Here is a 17,972-nt window from a genome sequence, read left to right on the forward strand (position 1 = left end):
GGTTTTATTGCCAATTTCACATCCATATTTCCTTCGCTCCATTCTCTCTAAATAATGATGTTAATTAGTCAATGACACATCAACTGCTATTACTAATGCTGATGACTTTTTACCTGTTCTTTACAGACTTTTTCTTATCAAATAGGTACTGTGCATACATAATCAAGACTTCAATATTTGTTACTTATACAGGGTACTCTCTACAATCTTGAGTTTTTATACTCTACACCTCAATATTTAGTTACTTATACATTATACTGAGTTAATATACTATACACCTTTTAATATTTACTTTAAATCCTATTTTCAAAATTTTCTCTATTATTACTTTGATTAATTCCACACATTCAAACATCTTGTAGTTTATATAATTGTATTTCATTTTAGTAAATGAATAGAAGAAAGTAGGTTACTAATTTCAAGAACAGCTGTAATCAGATAATCTACTCTTAATATATTTGTTATATCTTCTTTATGTCAAGTATTTCAGCTGAAGCATGGCAATAAAGGATTTTCCCCAGTTCATTTAATTCTTTATACACTTCATTTGTCTTTATTTGCCCTTTACAATATGTCAAATACTTAATAAACTTACTATTACAAATTCCTTCAGGGCATCAATGAGAGCGTCAATTCTGGAACTATGGCAGATATTAACTTTGTTTTGACTTCTTGAAGGTATACATCAGGTTTATAAACGAGCCTCAATCCATGTCAAAATACGCCAGGCAGTAACATTATGGTATCTTACCAGTGGGGACTCGTTTATAAGCCTGATGTATACCTTCAAAGAGTCAAAACAGTTAATATCTGCCATAGTTCCAGAAGTGTGTGACGCTCTCATTGATGCCCTGAAGGAATTTGTAATAGTAAGTTTATTAAAGTATTTGACATATTGTAAAGGGGCAAAATAAGACTAAATGAAATTGTATAAAAATTAAATGAACTGGGAAAATCCTTTATTGTGCCATGCTTCAGCTGAAATACTTGACATAAAGAAGATATAACAAATATATTAAGAGTAGATTATCTGATTACAGCTGTTCTTGGGGTGTGGTAACCCTACTTTCTTCTATTCATTTACTAAAATGAAATACAATTATATAAACACAAGATGTTTGAATGTGTGTGGAATTAATCAAAGTAATAATGAGAAAATTTTTGAAAATAGGATTTTAAGAAGTAAATATTAAGGTGTATAGTATAAGTAACTCGAGGTATAATGTATAAGTAACTAAATATTGAGGTGTAGAGTATAAAAAACTCAAGGTGTAGAGTACCCTGTATAAGTAACAAATATTGAAGTCTTAGTTATGTATGTACAGTACCTATTTGATAAGAAAAGTCTGTAAAGAACAGGTAAAAAGTCATCAGCATTAGTAATAGCAGTTGATGTGTCATTGACTAATTAACATCATTATTTAGAGAATGGAGCGAGAGTATGGATGTGAAGTGGCAATGGGAAAACCAAAGGTGGCCTTCAGAGAGACACTTGCTAGTCCAGTCGAGTTTGATTTTCTCCATAAGAAGCAATCTGGTGGATCTGGTCAATATGGTCGTGTAACTGGAATTGTTGAGGTAAGTTTAAATTAAGAAGTGAATAAATGTTTTAAATAACAATATTCTAGTGTAATCACATAATGACTAATATTTATGCTTTATTGTACAGTACAAGGAACATGTTGAATTCAAAATTTAATTAATGTTTAGGATTTAGCTTGGATGTTACTATGTGATTGTCATATACATTACTGTACTACAATAATTAAGAGAGATATAAGACTCCCAAATTGAAGCCCAAATTCTGTTACAGCCACTCTCACATGAAGAAAACACAAAAAATATCTTCAAAGATGAAACAATGGGAACCAACATTCCAAAACAGTTCATTCCTGCTGTTGAAAAGGGATTCAAAGCAATCTGTGATAAAGGTATGGATATAATTTGTAAACATGAAATGTCTTAGTGTTAAGAGATAAAGTCAGGAGTGTGTAGAAGATGGTGTGGCTCTGCTCTTCAATGATGAAATGATTGACAATATGATGAAACATTTGGGTGATCAGCTCCAAGTGATGATTCAGGTTAAAGATGTCTGGGAAATGGCTGTTGAAAAGGGATTCAAAGCAATCTGTGATAAAGGTATGGATATAATTTGTAAACATGAAATGTCTTAGTGTTAAGAGATAAAGTCAGGAGTGTGTAGAAGATGGTGTGGCTCTGCTCTTCAATGATGAAATGATTGACAATATGATGAAACATTTGGGTGATCAGCTCCAAGTGATGATTCAGGTTAAAGATGTCTGGGAAATGGATTACTTTAATGCTTATACACAAGGGAATGAGAATATAAGTTGTTTAGGAACCTGAACAACTCCATAAAAAGTGTGTCCTTTTGAGTTTTACAGGGTTAAGTGATGGGAGATTTAAATATTAGTTTGTGTGACAGGGATGAGGTTGGCATTTTGGGTAAGTAGCTATAAATTGCAGGCTTTGTAGATTATGTGGAACATTTACTTGTCATGGACTAGTGACTATTGAAATTTACTTGCCCTAGCAAATTTTTTAATGAAAATTGCCTGCCCGATATTTATTTATTTATTTTTAAGGGAAGAGTTTTATACAACGTGCTGGCCAAGCTCCGAAAGAGTTGTCCGGGGGTCTAGCCAGCACGAAAAAAAATAAAAAAATTACAGTAGTATGTAGTAGGCAGCTATCAAACAGGGAGGTACTACCGCCTGGGAAGATATTGGAAGCATAATGTGCTGTCTATGGTAGATCCTGCTGCCATTGGCATTACAAAAATTGTGACCAAGTCCCAGGTTGCTGATCTGACTTTCTGCCTCATTTACACACAATTGCAGGTTTCAATTTTTTTCTCTTACTATTGACAACACAACATACATATATCGTTTCTCACTTTTGATTATTTTCTTTTAATTTTTGTATTTCTTTATGGTTCTTTATTATTATTCTTTTTGTATCGCTATCATAATTTTTTTTTAATTTTACTTATCTGAATTATTATTATTATTATTATTATTATTATTATTATTATTATTATTATTATTATTATTATTACATTTTCGGCCCCCAGGCCCCAATGTGGGTCAGTGACCTGTGCCCAGGTGGGCTAATCCCTGTAAAAAAAAAAAAAAAGCATCTTAAAATGTTAAATTTTATTGTGCTTATAAACTCGTAGATCATTTGTGTCCATCTAAATGGTGTCGGTGGCGGTAACCCATGCCATGTGATGTCATAAATCCTTTCACCTGACTTACCCTAACTGTCACCCCCCTCCCCCCCCCTCCTCAATAATCTGGCATCAGTGGCAGTAACACTTGTCATGTCAAATAAATATGGCATTGGGATGTAAGTTTTAAACAATAAAGATTTATTTTTGTACAATTAGATTTATTTTTTTTAGGAAATGATTAGCAAATTTTTTTGTTTTAAATGCTTATTCCACGAACATGTGTCTGAAAATTCAGCCACGGTGTGGTACCATTTAGCACAAATTTGAGAGGCAAACCTGTACATCTAGGACCAATGTATCGTATGAATTATTTAGGTGTTTATGCATAGCAAAATGATTTAAAGACTATTTTATTGTTTCAGGCATGTTAGCAGGGCAGAAAGTCTCTGGTGTGAAGTTTCGACTAAAGGACGGTGCTAGCCACATGGTTGACTCCAATGAGATCTCTTTCATCCTTGCTGGTCAGGGAGCCATGAAACAAGGTAAGAGCAGCAAGTAGTGATTACTCAATAAATATTCTTTTATTATAATTGCATTTTTGTATCAATATTTTTTCAAGTTTATAAATGTATGTTTGAAGAAGATGGTTGGTTTTGAAACATTAATTTGGGGCAAGTATCAGAGACCATAAGGGAAAAGGAAAGTAATTACTGTATGATAAAACAATTTGTTTGAGGATACCAGTAAAGGTATGAGCCAGAGGAGTATTACCTCACCACCATTTTACGGACATTTTCCATGCTTGTATGGTTTAGGCACGATTGCCTACTGGCAGCAGCTGTCCAATCTGCATGGTGACTGAATTAACTATTACAATTACAGGGTTTGATGGATTGTATTGTTCCAGTTACTTGGCTGAGTACTGTACAGTACTTGAAATAGAAATGGTGATGCACTTGAACTAAGTAACTACAGGGGTCTGAAGCTGTCAGATCGGGTTATGAAAATTCTGGAAAGAATGATCAAGAAATTGAGAAGGGAGAAAGTGATCATTAATGAAATGCAATTCAGGTTCATTTCAGGTAGAGGGACTAGAGATGAGATATTTATGGCCAGTAACAAAATGGATCTCATATTCCCTTAGACTCCTATTTTAAAGAGTGTAATGTAATGTTGAGAGATGGGAAATCCTGTTCAGAGCTAAGAGGGCGATTGGGTATCAAGAGTATTGGTAAAGTTTTACTAAGTGGTAGTTGGGATGGTGTAGGCACATGGAGAGAATGAAGGAGACTAATTGGGTTAAGAGATGCTTGACCTTAGATGTGGAGAGGAGGAGAAGTATAGATAATCCAAGAATGACATGGGGAGATGTAATAAATTACGTTAGTTAAGATTCTGATGAGAGAAGCTGTAGAAGACTGCAGCATGGAGAGCTGCCATCAATTAATCACAGCTAACCCAAGCAAGCATGGTAAATGGTCTTAAAATGTCGATGATGATGATATGAATGGGGTAATGAGAGTTATGAAAACAAAGGTGACTGAGGTAGGAGTGAAACTGGAAGGTAGGATGCAAATGAGGCAGTGCTTTTTGCAGAGAACAAACAGGAACTCCAAAAGATAATGTGTTATTTCTTACAATGTAATGATATAAGGATAATGAAAGTAAATGTTAGGTAGAGCAAGGCAATGGTATTTAAAAGGAAAGAATTTGATAGTGGATATTGGAAAATTAGAGAAGAAAATTTTTGTGACTTAAAATGTATATGAAGGAAGAGATATTGAGAAGGCTAAAAGTTTTAAATGTTGAGGAGTGATGGTAATTAAGAGGTGTACAATGGAGAAAGATATAAGGGGGGGGGGAGAATAACACATGGGGAAAGGGCAGAGGGTGTAACTTGGGCAGTGGTAGAATGAGTGGAGAGAGGTGTGCTAAAATGGAATGGATAAATGAGAGGAATGCAGGAGGAAGATTGTATTGGGGCACTGTATCAGGTGAATTAGGTTGAGAGAGACTGCCTGCATCATGAAAAGGAATGGTAAGAACAGGGATGGGAAAAGGGGAATAGAGAGAACAAGAGAGTTATGTAGTGGTAGTTATAACCTGGAGGTTCTACTGTCATTGCCCTCAGAGGTAATAAGTTATCATAGATAGAGTACTTGTGCACTGCCTTGAAAAGCATTGAAACTACAAGTGAATTAATTGTGGCATTTACAGTTATTATTCCTCCAGCTGATGAAGTTGTGTCAGATTTCACATGTAATTAACCTGCATTGGCACAGACACATAATTGCCATGATGAGTCTAATCATGAGTGAAAAAAGTGTATCCATTTTGCTTCAGTCTAACTGCCATTTTTTGTTTCATCAGCATATGAAGATGGAGTATGGGTTATCCTGGAGCCTATTATGTCTGTAGAAATTACTGCACCAGAGGAATTCCAGGGTGTGGTCACATCACATATGAACAAACGCCACGGTATTATTACTGGTACAGATGCTAATGAGGGCTGGTTTTCTTTATACTGCCAGGTGAGTTATTTACTGGTTTACTGAAGTCCACTGTCACCTGAAGTATACCCCCTAGTAGTGTTGGGGAGAATCTTCAGGTGAGTACTGAGATCCATGCACTTGTCTTTACTTTAATTTATCCTCTTCACCAAAAAATTCTCAGCGGGACAGTATGTAGATTTTTTGCTGTTCAAGATCAATTAATTCTAAATTTTATTACTTTAATTAGAACTGTACATGGATCAAGCAGAGAAGGAATTTGATGTACAGTGTGCAAATACCGTATGCGTTATTTTCCACTAATGTGTGCAAATACTCACTTCGTAAAAATAATATTAATAAATGATATAAATTAAAAAGTACTGCATTCCCATATGGCAATTTTCACTATACACTGGACACAAAACAGAACAGCTAAGAAATCCTCACTTCCCTTCCCCCACTGTGAGTGTTAACTTCTGCCCATGTTTATGCCTTTTGTGTTTTTTACCTAACATTTATATTTTTTATTTTTATTTTGCACATTCTGTATGAACGATTGTGTGTGCATGTAACCGTAAAAAAAATGAAGAAAATACATATATCTGTCTGAAATTACAGGTATTAGTAATATTTTCGTTAGCCGAATCCCTCAAACCCGGAACTCTCCAATAGCCAGACTTGGAATTTGCTCATACTTTTTCCAGAAAATGTCCTACATTCTGGGTTTGGGAACAAATGCCAAGTTTGAACATCAGGATCATTTTCTGATAATAATAATAAAAAAAAATCTGGAAAACCTGTCCAAATTTTATTTCTGGGAAAAAATCTGGAAAATCTGTCCAAATTTTTATTTCTGGGTCTGGGAGCAAATATCGATTATGAAATGATGCGCAGTTACTGGACAATCTGAGAAAATTGCATTGTTTGAAGAGTTGGGCACAAGAGCACCTCATAATATTGATGTAAACCAAATCAAGGGAAGCTGTTTTCAGTATAAGTCGAATGTATCTACTTAATAAATAAACAAATATTTTATTTTGTTATTAATAAACTTAGAACAGATTCTTCGTGGATTATTCAGTAGTCTAACAAGAGATATTTTAACCTTAGTCATGCTCAGTCTAATAGATGAATATTATCTTTACAGGTTCCGCTGAATGACATGTTTGGGTATGCCACAGAATTGCGTTCCTCAACACAGGGAAAAGGCGAATTTGCAATGGAATATTCTTGTTATGCTCCGGCAAGGGAAGAAGTAATGGAAGACCTTATCACTGAATTTCAAGGTCCCAAAGAAAATGTCGAGCCTTCAAAGAAAAGAGGCAGAAGATAAAACATGATAAATAAATATTGAAAAAAATTAATAATTGAAAAATTCTTTAGTACTGTCTACTGTACAGTACTGTTTTTATTTTTTATTTTATTTTTTATTTTATTTTTTTTTTTTAACAATTGCTACAGGTCTTGGAACATTGAAAGTTTTCAATATCTTCATCAGGTGTAGGTGGAAACTGTACACAGTGTATATAATGTATATGTATCTTTGTATAAAGCAAAAGGATTGGAGTGTGAACCCTCCAATTAATGGCTAGGAAATAGACAAGTGAGCTGCAAGATGAGCCCATCAAAGATTCACACTTGCCCTCAAGGAGAGATCAGTAGCTAAGTGGACTCATATTGCTAGTTGGTAGGCCTCTTAAGGGATCCCACCAGTAAAGCAGAAAATGATGGTGAAATATTTAACAAGAATTATTTACCCCTAAAGGTTTTGTTAATCACGAGGACCCAGGTCATATGAACTGCAAACAGTACTTTCTACTATTGACCTGGCTACTTTCTCACCCTGGCTCTTGAAACTTGAGGGGTTAGGAATACATTATGCTGAAAAAGATTGAATTATTAAATTCAGTAATCTGAAATTTATCGTACGGGGGTTACGTATGTGTAGATGGCCCGATAAAGAAACCGTCGATATGATGGTCAATTTTTCTAAATTATTCATTGTTGAATAAATGTACCTTTAAGCATTAACGTTTCACACATAACCTTAAATAATAGTGTATAAATAATAATATAATAAGTGGACAAAAATACTAGCAAACTTACGATTTCATTTATTGAAGTGAACATCGGTCCTTACAGTAAACAAAAATCCGGATGCCCAAGGCAAATTGTTTACCATTTATTATTACAACACTTTACACTGAAACGCGGGTAGTTTCAACAAAAATATTGTATATTTCCATTCAAGTATTTATTCAAGTCAATTAGGAGGGAATATTATTGTAATACAACAGTTTTTTAACTAAACCATTCGAAAAGTGATTACGGTAACATCTTTTGAACGAAAGAAAGCGAAAGTCATTGTTTTCGTCACGATTTTATCCCACTTTCCACTGTAATACGTACGTCATTTCAGCAAAAATATTACATTTCCGTGAATGTATTATATCAAGCACAGTATGAATAGAATATCATTGTAATATAACAGAATTTTAACCGAAAACTATTAAAAAACGAGTAACATCTCAAGAACATCGGAAGCTTAGGTAAAGTCTTTTGTTTTCGATGTATTTTATCCTATTTTACATTGAAATACATCACGTTTCAGCAAAACTACTATTTATTTCCGAGAATATATTCATTCAGGCGCAGTTTAGGTAAAATATACGTGTGATGTAATAATTTTTTAACTGAAAACGATTCGAAAAACACGTACCCTCTAGCCCTGTTCAAGGAGAGGACTGGGAGAAGCTGTTTGGTGCCAAAATAAAAATCCGGCTAAATAATCCGTCGATAATCGAAACCGTCGATAAAAAATCCGTCGATAAAGAGGGAGTACTGTATACCAATATGAGTAATAAGACTTTAAAAATAAAATGTATAGTATACAGTAAAAGTCCAAAAATCCGGATGCCAGAAATCCGGACCACCAGAGAATCCGGACTTTTAGGATTTTTTGTTTTTTTATTTTTTTTATTTTTTAAGCAGGCTTTTGTGTGTATGCGCGCATGCGTGAGTGCCACAGCTGCACAGCGACAACAAGCGACCATGCAGTCGCCACTTTAAAACGAGCAATCAAATTGTGACAACGTATGTAATTTTGAATCCTACTCTTTTCATTTACAGAGTACTGTACTGTACAAGCCCATAATAATGGCTCCTAAAGTAGATAAACTTCGTTGTGTGAAGAGAAAGAAGAACACATTGAAATTGAGTGACAAACTTGAAATAATTAAGAAACTAAAACATGGTGTGAGCAATACTGTTCAAATGGAAACATACGACATTGGAAAGTCTACAATTTATGATATAAAAGAGGCAAAGAATAAAATTCTAGAATTCACAGCTTTTTCCTTAAAATGTTCGTTTTGATAAATGAAGCATGCTATATTTGCTAATGAATAAACTATCAAAATGTACCTGTTCATCTCGTCTTTATTCCTCCTTAAATTTGAATTTTAAAAGTACTGCCTGAGAATCCGGAAAATCCGAAAATCCGGACCAACCCAATCCCCAAGCAGTCCGGATTTTTGGACCTCTACTGTAGTGGGGTCTCATTTTACGCAGGTCTCGTGTATCGTGTATTTGCTTGAAGTGTGACCCTAGTTGTAGCTTATGCAGAAAGCCATGGGTAGCAGTATGTGTACTTCGCTATTCTCGACCCCACCTATCCACAATTAGTATTTTAACACCCTTGTTCGATATTTGCAATGCATACCCTGCTTATTCGTAAATTAAAAATTAGGATACCTTACAGTAATATTTCAAACCGGGCAGGCTAGCCACAGGTTTCATATTCTGACCTACGGCAAGCTTCACCCCTAGTGCGCCAACCTTCGAGTTGCGTCAATATTTTTCAAATCGTAATGTTGAGTGGATATCTGCATTTTTATTCAATTTCTTTTACATGCCCACATAATTGTTCATACAGAATGTGCAAAAAAAAATTTGATATCATATAGTCAAAAACATAAATCTAAACATATTTGTCCACGATAGTTAAGTGTGCATGGGAGCTGGAAGGGGGTGATGTGAGGTAAATAATAATAAACTGTTTACTGAAAGACACATTCAACCTGGCATATTTTTTCTATTATTTAATATTTTATATTATTAATGATGAAACATACACCATTAAGAGGCTCATCATACAAGAATACTGTATAATGATGAATTAAAAAAAAATTGCGTGTTTATACGGGTACTGTATCCCCTGAGTTACAGGGAAAAAATCGCCTTTACGGAATATTAATTTTTTTTATAAATACACTATAAAGGTATTTTTAATCGAAGTTTTTACAAAGATAGTATAAAAATTGTGTGGATGCATCTATGTTTGCCTCAAGGCAGTTGGAAGGCTGCTTACCTCCCCAGTTGCCAATATTCACAACAATGGAGCTGCTCAGTTATAATTCTTTCCCCAGCTTGTGTTGAGTTGTGCATCTGTTTAGGACTTGATTCGCCCTTATGGAATTTTGGTTAATTTATTAAGATTTTCAAAAGAAAAAATTGCAATACAGAAAAAAAAAAATCACCAAAATTATACAATTTATTTTGTGTGGATTCTGGCTCAGTGCTCCTGCCTCTCCAGCTGGTAGCAGCCACGGTGACCGGATAAAACCCCAACGGACAAAACCCCAGTCTCATATATAAAATATAAAATAAAACACTTTTAAGCTTAGGTTAGGTTAGTGTTGACAGATGACAACCCCGTTGGGGTTTTGTCCGTTGGGGTTTTGACATGGAACCGGTCCGGACACCCAGGATCCCTCCTGGATCCGCCCTAATATGATCAGTTACGTGGGGGTTTCTATATTAACGGACCCTCGATATGATGACTTTCATATCTATGCAGTATACAGGCAGATCGTTATATGGAGGTTTCACATCTAATGGAACCTTGATATAAGATTTCCCTCCATATATCTGATATATGAGGTTTTACTAATATTGTTCCTCTCGCCAGAATGTTGTAAGTCATACTCACTTTTTCATAACCTTTGCATTGCATCGTGTGCTTTTGTTTGGTCTCATTCTTATTATAGGCAGGTTTACGACTGGTTCATTTTGTGACAGCCAAACTAGGGGCTAAAACTCTTACCTTACATTTAAAGTTCCACTTCACCGGATGTAAGTACACGTGATAAATCTACTAAGAAACAAATGCACGACCGCACACAAATATGAGCACAAAAAAGCACAAGGGAGTTGCCGAGGCCATCACCCCTGTCAGCGCTTTCACCCCTCCTCTGCCAACGCTTATAAACGCTCCACACAGTGGAAATAAATATGTAATGGCTGGTGTTTTAAGGGAGAAGCCCTCTGTAGTGGGCCATGAGTGATGGCACACAAGGGAAGGAGCTGACTTACTACTGGGGCTGGGCAGCCCTCATTCGTGTGACCTGCATTATTACTGAAAATGTGACAAACATCACTGATGATTGTCCACTGACAACTCGCAAATGTATTTGAAGATTATCTGGATTCTGGAGAGGTGAAGAGAAATCTACAATGGATAAAGATACAAGATTTTGCGAGAAACGCTGTTAGCTTTTTTTTCAGTTATTTCATCCTTTAAAATTGATCCTTTTCAAAAAGATAAGTAAGAGTTTTGTATAACCACCAGGAAATATGTTTAAACCAGTTTCAAGCACGACAGGTGGTCAAGTGAAAGTTACCACTCTCTATAACCAAAAGGAACATGATTAAACCAGTTTGTGAATAGTGTCGAAACAAATAGACACAAGTTTGTCATCCTATCAGACTGCCATGCAAAAGAAACCGCTCTGAGCATGAAACTCCGCAAAAACTTGACAAGGAAATTTTTAAACATGCAAACGAATGGAAAGGACGTAGCCTAAAGTCAATTGCTAAGGCTGGCTAGATCACCAATCCATGCACCGGGACTTGTTTAAGTATAATCCTATCACTCTACATTCACAACACGCCAATGTATCTTACCTTGTGTGCCTCTATTATTACAGTATCTGCCCTTCGGAAAACGAGGTCGTTAAAAGTCCGCACCGCATTATATCGACACCAAGGTAAGTTTTCTCTATCTTAATGAAAAGCGAAAGAAAAAACGGACTAGAAATTTATTTTTTAAGGAAATGAAAGGTGATGAGAAGCAGATACCACTGTCTTCCAATGCAGATTCTTGCATATTGCTAATTGTCAGTGAATAGTAAAAGTTACAACTACACGGTCAAGTAACCTTTTTACCTGCTGATTCATGTTACTTGTCGACATAGCATACTACACTTTGACGTTACATAGTACAGCCTGTGTTTGAATTGCAGCGGGAATTAAAGTTTTTATACGGCTGCATTCCATCTGTTATGCCCTTTTAGCACGGAACTATTATGAGATCAGGCGCTATCTAAGGGTTATCAGGGACGGTAGTACCGTCCCTGATAACCCTTAGTTTATTCCATAAACTGAGGGATCCTCAGTTTATGGAATATCCTAAGATTAGTTGTCAAAGGTTTAGCAGAATATCATCATATTCCGGTGAACTGTGTGAAACTTTTCTTTCCAGTACTAATGGTAATGATTTTAACACTGATATAAATCACACTAACCCTCTCCTATTACCAATGCTCAGGATATACCAGTACAACGAAATTTTTTATACATATACCATGTATTAATGAAACCCCCAAACACCTTACATAAGTACGGAAAGTCCTGCAGTACTTACAGTTAAAAGGTTCAATGCGACCCAAGGTCTACAGTATACAGTATATACTCCATAATAATAAGAGGATAAAAGAAAAGTAAAAGTAATTAGAGACGTGACCGATCGCCCAAGCCGCTTACGAGCCGATCAGTGGTGAAGAGGATAAAAGAAAAAAAAGTATCATTAATCACCACACACTGCTTGCGATCAAGTAAAAAGTCTCCGATCCACGTTAGGACACTTCCCCGAATCCCGTACCCTTCCAGTTTAATTTTCAGCCTTCCATGGGGGTACGTTGTCGAAAGCCTCGGCAAAATCAAGGGATATATTGTCGATATTGCCGCCCTGTTCCAGAATTTGGGTCCAAACATCCAGTACTTTGAGTAATTGTGTTAAACAGGAGCATCCCGGCATAAAACCGTGCTGGCAGAAATTTACAAGGTTGTTTCGTAGAAGTTTCATCATGACTTCTCTATAATGCTCTCAAGTATACTCTACATACTATGCTGGTCAAGCTCACTGGTCTATGATTATTCGTGGAAAGTTGATCGCCCTTCTTGAAATTAGGACTCACATTAGCCATTTTTCAATCACTGGTGACCTTTTGCTCATCCAGGCATCTTCAGGGGCTCAGCAAGCTCGTTGCACAACTCTCTTAGCATTCTGGAATGCACCATATCAGGGCCGGGACTCTTATGAATCTTTAGCTTTAACAATTTATTTCTTATAACCTCTTCTGAGAACACAATGTGGGGCAGCGCTATCAAACCGTCTATCCTCAAATGTACGAAGATTGTTCATATCCTCTTGTGATAACCATCACTTGCTCTAACTTGACACCAGGAGAAGAAACTGCTTCACGAAGCTACTCGACCCCAGTGAGCACCGATTCAGAACCAGTTTCCCATCCGACTATGAGACCGAGGTATCGAAGCAAGAGTGTCTGCCTAGCTCATTCTCTTCTCTGCGGCCAACGGTGTTCATCTTTCCCCGGGGTGTGGACGAAGAATTGTATTAAGGACTACTGCTGGTGGTGTCGAGATGGTTTGATGGTAGTGGAATACGGCGGTAATCCCTGGTTCCTTGTGGTTGTCCATCGCAACGTAAACTTGCTACCTGAGCTGCCATTTCTACCAGGTTTTTGTGTTGTGTATAGTATGTGTATTTAATGTTTAAAGTAAGAATAATTGAGTATATTGTGGTGTTTTGATAACTGCATAGTTGTTTTGCTTGTGTTTTGATTTTGTAACTTGTGTTATGTAAAGTAACTTATTTAACTATATTAATACTTAATATAAATGTTATTAAATGATTCAATTTACTTAATCTTCTTATCCCTTTCATAACTTAAATTTGTCTGTCACGATAAGTGATTCTTGTGTGTGTGCTCCTTACTTGCTGCATCCACGTATTTCAACCCCTGGATTATTCACTCCTAATTTTAACTTATACTTTGCCTTTCCTCAATGTTGTGGGTAGCAAGGAGGGATATCACAAGACAAACACTAGAAATTAAACATACATAATACCATTATTTGAAAAGCTTAGAACATCAAATTTATATTTTTATTAGTGTATAGTATTATACATCATGTATATACAAGTCACAAACTATTATTTACGACATTGCTTCAGCCCTCGTCATCAGACTCTTCTTGCACCTTGGCCTGGTTTTGTCGTGAACCAAGTAACAGTTAATTAAATCTGAAGGACAACATTACATGGTGGCTGGTGCCAACGGGGGCTAGATGTTCCAGCTTGGCCACCATACCATCTTCGTTAGTTATGATAAGGTCCAGTGGCTTGGGTGTTTGCTCCCCTCTGTAATGAGTCGGGTCTTTAACATGTTGGAACAGAGAATTATCTCTTGAGTTTCTACAAAAAGAGTAGCGGGGTTATTTAAGCCATTTGGCGTAGACTCATTTCTCCAATCGATGTCGCCATAGTTAAAGTCCCCCCATGATAAGGAGGTGGCTAGGGTTGAGCATCGTTGCGTTGTCTATTAAGGCCCTTAAGTTCCTTTGGTTTAGTAAGCTACAGTTTGGGAACCTGCAGGTACACCCGACAATAAGTAAGTCTCCCCCCTTTAATTTAATTTTACACCACTTGGATTCTTCAAAAAACACCCTCTCCCTGTACCCTCACCTGGCTGGCTCGAAGGACTTACCAAGCATAGATAACCACACCTCTCTTGCAAATTTCTTGAGAAAGGTTTGTAAAAAAGTCATATGTCTAGCCATATTACACTCTCAAAGAAGAAAAAAAGTTCATAAAGTTAGTGAAGCAAGTAATATTTCTTCAAAGAACATAATTCTCTTCATTATCCGAGTCCAGTGTAAAATAATACACTTGACGGTTACATACTCCAAACACTGTTGGTGTATATAAATTTTACAACAAAACACAACACCAGGCTGAAGTTACTTTATCATTAGAAAGTGAATAAGAGGATGTAGATAGTATGAAGGAAACCCAGCTGTTGTTTGTGCCAATTTAAGTGTGAATTTCACCGGAAATAGTTTAACATAATTACATGATAACTCTTTGTCGAATCTTCTGGGCTGTTTTTTACGGGGATTAGCCCATCCGGGCACTGGTCAATGACCAACATCGGGGTCTGGGGGGCGAAAATGTAATAATAATAATAATAATAATAATAAAGAAATGCAAAATGAAAAAGGATCAAGAGTGAGAAACAATATATGTTTGTTGTGTTGTCAAGGGTAAGAGAAACAATTGAGACCCTGCAATTGTGTGTAAATGAAGCAGAAAGTCAGATCAGCAACCTGGGACTTGGTCACAATTTTCGTGATACCACATGGCAGCAGGGTCTACCATTAGACAATACATTATGCCTCCAATATCGTCCCAGGCTTTAGTACCTCCCTGTTTGGTAGCTGCCTAGAATATGCTAGTATGTCAATGTTGACGAAGAAACGATCAAATTTATGTGTTGCAGGCTATTATGTTATTGTCCACACAAGTGAAGCCAAGGATTCTAATACTGTACTAGATCCTCGATGAAGCTCACCGGCTGCAAGTATCGGCATCTACGTCGAGTGGTGCTAAATAAATGTGTCATCGTGTTTTATTTCGTATATAACACCTTGTTAACGTCTATGATAATGACTAGAATATCATCGTGTTAGTGTTGGGTGTCTGTCATGATAAGAGGAAGTAGGTTAAGGTGTACAGCACTCGGGTGCACACTATAGAAACTGCAGTTCACTCCCTCCCAACTGACGTTTTCACTACTCGCTCTCTCGATCAAAAAATATCCCAAACTTTGTTTCTAAATTTTGCTTCACAATTAACAATTTACACAACAACATATTGCATTTGTCATCGTATTGTAATATAAGTACGAAATGACAGGACACAAGATTTGTGGGTATTCATACTCCAGCCTTTCGTGCCCTACCCGTCTCAGGTGAGCGAGCCCGGCAACATCCCGGGGTGCTAGGTGAAGGTTGTGAGCGGCATTAGAGGATGAAAGTGAGAGTGCAAGGACTTCTTGTACGACCCACCTGGGGAACTCCCTGCCCTACTTGACCGACGCTGCCACCACCTATTGCTATTACACACACACACACACACACACACACACACACACACACACACACACACACACACACAAATAAAGGACAAGTGCTTTGGGAAAATATGTTATTTATTCAGTTTTTGGTTCGATGTTGTTGATGACATGTTGGGCGGTGTACATAAACATGCCACTTCTTGTCTCATTCTTCCTCTAATTTAAAAACATAAAGCTTGGCCAAAACAATTTCCTTTGACATAACAAAATCTAGGATATACCTTCTATAGCTATCACTTCCTGCGACCCCATATTTAGCAACAACGAGGTCTGTGACCTATATTATTGCAAGATCATTTTCGTGTTGTATGTATTAGCGACAAACGATTTTTGTGACTACTTTAGGTTCTAATTGTGTTGGATAATTGGAACGAAGGACCTGAGGACCCGTGTGTGTGTGTGTGTGTGTGTAATAATAACTAATAATAATTAACGGTTTATTGAAAGCATGGCAGCCGGAAGGCTGAAAATATACAGTTACATCATTGGGGAATGGGTCACTTAATTGACAAATAATATACAGTTAAACAAAGTGATACAAATATGATATATAATAACTAGGTGGGGAGAAGGTTATACTACAGAGCATTTCAACATAGTGACAGTGCAAGAAGGTAAGATTGACTGGGAGTGAACACACTGATTGATTACGAGTTGTTGATAATTAATTTTTACAATGATTAGGAGTGGGCTGTCTTCCCTTTCTCTCCGCCGCATTGTTGCTTCACTCTCTCTCTTTTACAGGTACTTTAACGGGCAGTGTTCGGTGAATTTGGTATCCTGTGTACCGCCGGCAAGGCCGTGGGCTCGTAACTACTCGTCTTGCCCGCGGTGCCCACCGTTTCTGTGTGGATGTCGGTCACACTAGAATAACCCGTTGTAGTACATACTTCTTTCCTCACACAGCCAAACTGTGGAATGCTCTGCCTTGTTCTGTGTTTCCATACTCATACAATCTCTTACTTCAAAAAGCTGGTTTTCCGTCATCTTAATAGTGTAGATGAATGTAATCATTTCCTTTTCTATTTTTAATTTCTTTTTACTCTTATTTTTTCACCCCCTAAGCCCCGTTGTGGGTCGAAGACCTGTGCCCGGGTGGGCTATTCCCCATAAAAACTACATTGAATCAGGAGTGCTTGAGGACATTCTTGCTGCTTAACCAAAATTTGCCAGCCCACACTGATTAGTCCTCAAATAGAATGTGACTTCTATTGTATAACTATTATGAACCACTGTCCTGCGTGGCAGTGAACAGTGATATCACCCACATGACTCAGACCTATATACTGTATACTGTTAATGAATATGATCTATTTATTTGTGTATGAACCTCTGTCCTGCATGTCAATGAGAAGTGATTGCACCTTCAGTGTCAAGACGTGACTGAATTACTCAGAATAGGCAAACTGTACTCCAAGCTTTGCCAATAAATTTGTTAACCGTTAACCGTTTGTCGCTAATACATACAACACGAAAATCATTTTGCTATAATATAGGTCACAGACCTCGTTGTTACTAAAATGGGGTCGCAGGGAGTGATAGCTGTAGACGGTATATCCGAGATTTTGTTACATGTTGAGGAAATTGTTTTGGCCAAGCTTTATGTTTTTAAATTGGAGGAAGAATGAGACAAGAAGTGGCATGTTTATGTACACCGCCCAACATGTCATCAACAACATCGAACCAAAAACTGAATAAATAACATATTTTCCCAAAGCACTTGTCCTTTATTGTGTCCAAATTTTAGTTTCCTAGCTCAAAAAGGGCTTGATATAATATCCGGACGAACAAGAAAACTAACAAACAAACAGAACAACGGAGTTCCCACCTTGTGGAATTCATATCCTCGGGAACGTGCTTAGCCTGCAATACAAAACGGTACTTTTGTAAGTCAGGGCAACCTTGATGAAGGAAGCGAGTCGACAGACGGCCCGCAACTAACCTGTGGCCTTCCTTAGTAGAGACAGAGATGTCGTGGTGAGTGGATGTACAGCCAGCCGTTCACTGCCT

The 17,972-nt window shown here is 37.0% G+C and overlaps 1 protein-coding gene and 1 long non-coding RNA gene across 3 annotated transcripts in view; one reads left to right on the plus strand and one right to left on the minus strand.

Annotated features, from left to right (window-relative positions):
- LOC121866483 (elongation factor G, mitochondrial-like) overlaps positions 1-7,602 on the plus strand; it is a 23,942-nt gene extending 16,340 nt beyond the window's left edge. Inside the window, exons 11-15 of the mRNA XM_042366195.1 lie at positions 1,428-1,578; positions 1,814-1,931; positions 3,616-3,735; positions 5,564-5,724; positions 6,833-7,602. Of these exons, the coding sequence (XP_042222129.1) occupies positions 1,428-1,578; positions 1,814-1,931; positions 3,616-3,735; positions 5,564-5,724; positions 6,833-7,018 (736 nt within the window). The 3' untranslated portion in view covers positions 7,019-7,602. The remainder of the gene's footprint in view (positions 1-1,427; positions 1,579-1,813; positions 1,932-3,615; positions 3,736-5,563; positions 5,725-6,832) is intronic.
- LOC121866485 overlaps positions 1-17,967 on the minus strand; it is a 22,665-nt gene extending 4,698 nt beyond the window's left edge. Inside the window, exons 1-2 of one of the 2 annotated variants that reach the window (XR_006088989.1) lie at positions 17,905-17,967; positions 752-851 (exon numbers count right to left, since the gene is read on the minus strand). This is a non-coding gene — a long non-coding RNA (uncharacterized LOC121866485). Of the gene's footprint in view, positions 1-751; positions 852-10,789; positions 10,940-17,904 lie in introns of those variants that run through there. The other variant, XR_006088988.1, reaches the window with a different exon arrangement.
- Positions 17,968-17,972: the final 5 nt, after the last annotated feature.

The sequence above is a fragment of the Homarus americanus genome, unplaced genomic scaffold (assembly GCF_018991925.1).
Source record: "Homarus americanus isolate GMGI-L3 unplaced genomic scaffold, GMGI_Hamer_2.0 scaffold16430, whole genome shotgun sequence".
Classification (NCBI taxonomy): domain Eukaryota; kingdom Metazoa; phylum Arthropoda; class Malacostraca; order Decapoda; family Nephropidae; genus Homarus; species Homarus americanus.